Raw genomic sequence first — 5323 nt, forward strand, 5'->3', positions numbered from 1 at the left:
GGTTGGACGATTTATGCAGTTACATGCTGGCAGCATTTGGCCAATAAGGCACTGGGCTTGCAAGGATGGGCATCCAAGAAGACAGCATGTCTGGATGGTTCTAGGCAGTTATGCCCCTTGGTGGTTAATTTGCTATTGAAAGTGTATGAGCACATCGCCTTTGTGGATAGTTTTAAATTGGCCAATGGCCTATAGGGAGTTTGTAAATTGGCCGATGGCCTTGAGTTGGTTGCTAAAACTGGCCTATATGTGGGAAAAACGAGCCATTCACCAATGGAATGGGGGATTAAGTGTGTTTGTAGAGAAGACTTAGTAAAGAAATTTTTGGCCTAGAGAGGGAATATGTAAGAGTGAAAGCCGTAGAGAATATTGCTCGTGGATTAAGCATTTGTTTGGGCCAAACCACATTAAAAATTGGTGTTCCTTGTGTTGCTTTGTTTTTGCTAGTGCTTGTCCCTTTATTGAGAAAGTCTTGAGTGTAAAGAGTTTGAGTTTGGCTGACTAAGTTGGGAGACTTAGTGCCATCACAGGCGGCTTTGAGCAGGAGCAAAACGACGCCATGAGCGCATTCTAACAGGTCAATTGTCACATCTTCTTGAATGAACGGTTGAGATGGTCTGGTTCACCAATTTTGAGACAATGGCCCACCTTTTATTGTGGGCCACCAAATCAATCGTTCTGTCCAGAAAAGACACGAAGAACATAATCCCATCTTACCAAGGAAAAGCAATCACAGACATGGAACCCTCGAAAGCAACTAAACAACAAAAAGAAATCCCACTTATCCCTATTTGATAACGACACCCAAAACTTTGTCTCAGAATAAAAAGGCCAGTCTCTCGAGTCTTGCATGACGAACAAAACTTGGCTCCTCAGACCCCCTATAATAGCAAAGAGCGTGGGGATGTGGAAATATCAATTCCATGCTTACTTTCTATTTTCAGATATTTCCTTGCTATTAGACTATTAGCAAGGGGTGTGGAAATATCAATTCCTCAGACCCCACCTGAGCCAAGTTTCGTTCTTGCATGACCCATGCAAACTATACTTCCCACACTCTACAAAACATCCTCCCTCACTAAAAAACCCTCCCTTTCCTCATCATCCAAAAACTCCCCATCCCTTTTGATAACAACACCCATCTCCACCTGGGTCAGCCTTTTAGCACGTAAGGCCTCAGCTTCCCAATCAGTCTTCATCAAAACCACAACAAGAACAGAGAGAGCACAAACTATTTGAGCAGACAAAAGGCCATACCAGAGCCCTCTGAACCCAACTTTCAGGTAGAATGCGAGCCCGACGGCGACCGGAGTTCCGACGAAATAAAAGCTGGCGAAGTTAATCCGAGCGCCGATCACAGGCCGAGCGGTGCCTCGGAGGACCCCACAGCCGGTGGTCTGAGGGCAATTTCCGAGCTCGCACAAGCCCATGATCGGCATAACAGCTGCAGCGAGTGAAATTACGGATTTGTCCTCTGTGAATAGAGAGGCCCATCTTTCTCTGAGAATTGAAGTCCAAGTAACGTTCATAATTCCAATTAGGAAAGCGCATCCCAATGCCACCATTGCTGCTAGTTTAGCTTTCTGTGGGTTTCCTGCTCCCAGCTCATTCCCCACCTGAATAAAACAAGCAAATATGTAACGATACTCATGTAGAAATATATGGTCGCGAAGAAGGAAACGATATGTTTGGATTGCAAGAATTTTGTGGAAAAGTTTGGAAAGGAAAAATATTTCTAAAATGTCTTTTTACACATTGAAAAAGAAAATTGGAAACAGCCCTATTCAATTTTTATTTACTGCCACCTTCAATATATTATGGAGGAATGATGGGCTCAAGGGCGCCCTTAAGAATACCAGCTACAAAGGGAGCCCCCATGTGGTCCATTCCAACAGAGTTCATTATTGAATCCTTTCATTTTAGATTTGTCAAAGCTGTTTCCATTTTTTGGCTGAAAACAAAGTCATTTTCAGTGAAGACAAGGAAAATCAGGTTGAAATCAATAAATCAAGGGTTTTGCTAACTAGTACTCTAAGGGCACCCGTTAAGGTGCACTGGGAATGATATTTTACACACATTTTCATAGATAATTCTCAGAATATGTGTATTTTTATCAAAGTACACTTGAAATGATTGTAAAATATCACTCCCAATGCACCTCTTAACGGGTGCCTCGTTAGCAAAACCCATAAATCAAAACCCAAAATGCAGAAAATAAGAATACGAAAGATTTCGCCAAAATAAGAAAGAAAAAAATTTATATCTTGCCCAGAAACTCCGGTCGCAAAGGTGGTATTGGGTTTGAGTTGCCAGAGAGGCAATTTGGTCATTTCAATGGAATGGAAGGCAGATTTGGCACCAAAGGTTCAACAAAACTTGGCTGCGCAATGTTGCGCATCAAGGGGAAATAGGGGGTGTGGAAATATCAAACAAGGGGTGAAGAAATATCAGACCATGGAATTGATATTGCCATACCCCTGTTTCCCTTCATTTTAGTGCGTTGCACAGGAACCTCCTGCGCAACGCTGCGTAGCGAAGTTTTTTTCCCCAAGATTACGCCCCCATGAAAAATACTTGGCTACACAACTCTGCCCAGGAGGTTCAGGTTCCTGCACAACACATTAAAATATGCTAAAAGCAGGGGGTGTGTCAATATCAATTCCATGATCTGATATTTTCAAACCCCATGTTTGATATTTGGACACCCCCGGTTGAGCAGCCAAGTTTTGATCCACATTTTTGTCTTTTCCCGCATGTGTCGCAAAACTAGTTACTAAGAAGAGAAAGAACCGGGATTTGAAACGTTAGAAAAAGGGTGGAAATATCAAATTACCCTGGTGGAAACACAGTTGGCCAATGCCATGGGCATGGCGTACATAAAACTGGTAGTCTGAATCAAAATAGCCGTGGTAGCAACAGCCACCCTCGGCTCCGGCAAGATTCCGGCCAGAATGGTCAGAATCTCGTACCACCACCACTCCAAACATATACTAAAACAACTAGGAAGAGCTAATTCAAGCAACGGCCAAAGTCGCCGGAAACCCGCCGGAGTCCAACCCCTCCACGTAAGCTCGCAAACTCGAGAAAAATAAAGATACCCAACCAAGAAGAAAGCCATATTCATATTAGTAATAACCGCCGCTATAGCCACTCCTGGCACTCCAAGCTTCAATACAAACACGAAAAAAATATTCAAAGGAATATGAAGAGCAACAGCTATTGCAGAGCAATACATCATTGGCTTCGTTATGTTTTGCGAACGAAGGTAAACTCTAAGAGGTTGTAAGAAGGCATTGGTGAATAAGTCGGGTAAAGAGTAGAAGCAATATATTGATGCCATGGCAGTGATTTCTTTATCTTGGCCCATAAATATCATGATTTTTGAAAGATTTAGCCATAGAAGGGAAATGGGTAGGCTTGCAATTAGAAGAATTATGATTGTTCGTTGTAAGGAGAGAGAGATTAGGTCCCAGTTCTTGGATCCGAAGGCTTGGCTACAGACGGGTTCGAGCCCGGTAGCGAGTCCGAGAAGGACTGAATAACCGGTTATGTTTGTGAAACCGATTGAGAGAGCTCCACCAGCTAGTTGTAAGCTTCCGAGTCTGCCTAAACAGAGGACTGAAATCATGGCTCGGATGTAGACTATACAGTTCATAGCTGTTATGGGTAGTGCCATGCTCCATAGTTCTTTCAGCTCGTCTAATACCTGAAATTGAGAACAATTAAAATGGAATAAAATACATGTTTTGAGATTATGAAATGGGAAAGAAGAAATTTAGGGTTTTGGGGTTTTACCTGAGTTGGAGATGGGGACTTATGGGGGGAGTCTAGTAGTATGTCTGCCATTGATCGAGGGTTGAATGAGGAGAAACAAAAGGAAGTACTACTAAAGGGAAAGTTTTAGCTTATAAAGCCCAAAAAAACTAAACGGAAAGAGAGAGAGAGAGAGAGAGAGAGAGAGAGAGAGAGATTAAACTCTAACGTAACTAACCCTGGTTTAAATGTAACCGCAGTAGCGCCCCAGAAATTGGTACTGAAACCGAAATTTAAAACCTTGGTTATAGGGCTGAGCCCTGCCCAAAAATAGAAGCACCCCTAGCCTGGACAAAATCCGTAAAATCGTCCAAAATCAGACTGAAAATCCAAAAAAAAAATCTCTAGAGTGGAAATAACCGAAAATCTCTCTGGAGTTTTGCAAAAATTGCAAGATCATCAAAGATCTTGTTGCATGTTTGTAAAATCCTACGAAATCCAATAAAATCTGCAAAATGATTACAAAATCGTAGTTTTTTCCTTCTGATCACCTCACTCCTTCACACTGCATCAGCTTTATTTTTTCCTTCACATTTCCTATCTACCGAACATCACTCGGAAACAGAAAATTTTCCGATTCACATCCTTTTATCTCCTTGTTGGCAAAGTCGTATTTCTAGTTACTTTCATATCCAGTTAATCTCTGGGCATCCAAATGGACCCTTAGGAATTGTAAGATGGGCTGGAGCGTACAATGGGAAGAGAGAGAACGAACCAGAGGAAAAGAAAGAACCAAGCAGAGGCAATACTCGTAAGAAAAAAACACACACAAAAATACTGCCTTCTCTATCTTGTTATATAGATATCGTTAAGAAAGAGTGGGAAGGCTTAGACTACAATCAACTAGAGACTCTCTGTTCGACTAAAATGGGTATCAAATGAGAGTTCTTCATTTGGCAAACGATTGCTTACTGGGCATTGAAAAACTGATACAAAATATAGTTTTCCTGAAATACCCCAAATACTCGCTATCAAAATTCGTTCCTCTCTGCTCTGAGAGGGGCATTTTCGTCTGAGGAAAGAAATAGTGGATTCCTATGATTTATGTGATTTTCTTCCAATGTAGATTGTTTTCTACCTAATTAGGGTTTAATCGAGGGACCCTTTTTTTGTTTTTTCGCCGTCCTAGTCATACATACATATATTATGTATGTATATAATTTGCTAGGAAATTTCGAAATGGGCGAGATTGTCCACGTTGCTTCTACATGGATAGGGAGATTGTTGGGGGTTCCACACCGCAGAACCAGGTTTTGATAATGGAACCAACTCATATTGTTTTACATTTTACCAACTATAAAAGGTTATTTAATTCCCAAAAAAGCTCTTAGCAGCCAATCAGAGAAGTGTAAAACAAAGTGAGTCATCCCATTATCAAAACATAGTTGTGTGGATATAATGGAGATCCCCTGCAGATAGAATTTAAATTTGCAACGGTGAGATCAAAATAACTCATTAAAAATTACTATTTGAGTAAATTCTAAACTAATGGGATACTTGACATGTTAAA

At 41.2% G+C, this 5323-nt stretch overlaps 1 protein-coding gene across 1 annotated transcript; it reads right to left on the bottom strand.

The window, feature by feature from the left end:
- Positions 1 to 514: 514 nt before the first annotated feature.
- Positions 515 to 4661, bottom strand: LOC143887371 (protein DETOXIFICATION 54-like). Its single transcript, XM_077391469.1, has 3 exons — positions 3796 to 4661; positions 2834 to 3706; positions 515 to 1616 (listed from the first exon to the last, which is right to left on the bottom strand). Exons 1-3 carry the CDS (start codon positions 3844 to 3846, stop codon positions 1059 to 1061), a joined length of 1482 nt encoding a protein of 493 aa, XP_077247584.1. The 5' UTR covers positions 3847 to 4661; the 3' UTR covers positions 515 to 1058.
- Positions 4662 to 5323: the final 662 nt, after the last annotated feature.

Source organism: Tasmannia lanceolata, unplaced genomic scaffold (assembly GCF_043159265.1).
Source record: "Tasmannia lanceolata isolate RefF3 unplaced genomic scaffold, GAP_Taslan_0.1 ptg000012l, whole genome shotgun sequence".
Taxonomy (NCBI): Eukaryota; Viridiplantae; Streptophyta; class Magnoliopsida; order Canellales; family Winteraceae; genus Tasmannia; species Tasmannia lanceolata.

What these genes read in the sequence shown, in the direction of transcription:
- LOC143887371 (XM_077391469.1), bottom strand. Translation starts at nt 3,846, where the DNA reads ATGGCAGACATACTACTAGACTCCCCCCATAAGTCCCCATCTCCAACT. An exon ending in AGTCCCCATCTCCAACTCAG is followed by an intron (nt 3,707 to 3,795) that starts GTAAAACCCCAA and finishes TCTCAATTTCAG; the next exon opens with GTATTAGACGAGCTGAAAGA. An exon ending in CCAACTGTGTTTCCACCAGG is followed by an intron (nt 1,617 to 2,833) that starts GTAATTTGATAT and finishes TGTTTTATTCAG; the next exon opens with GTGGGGAATGAGCTGGGAGC.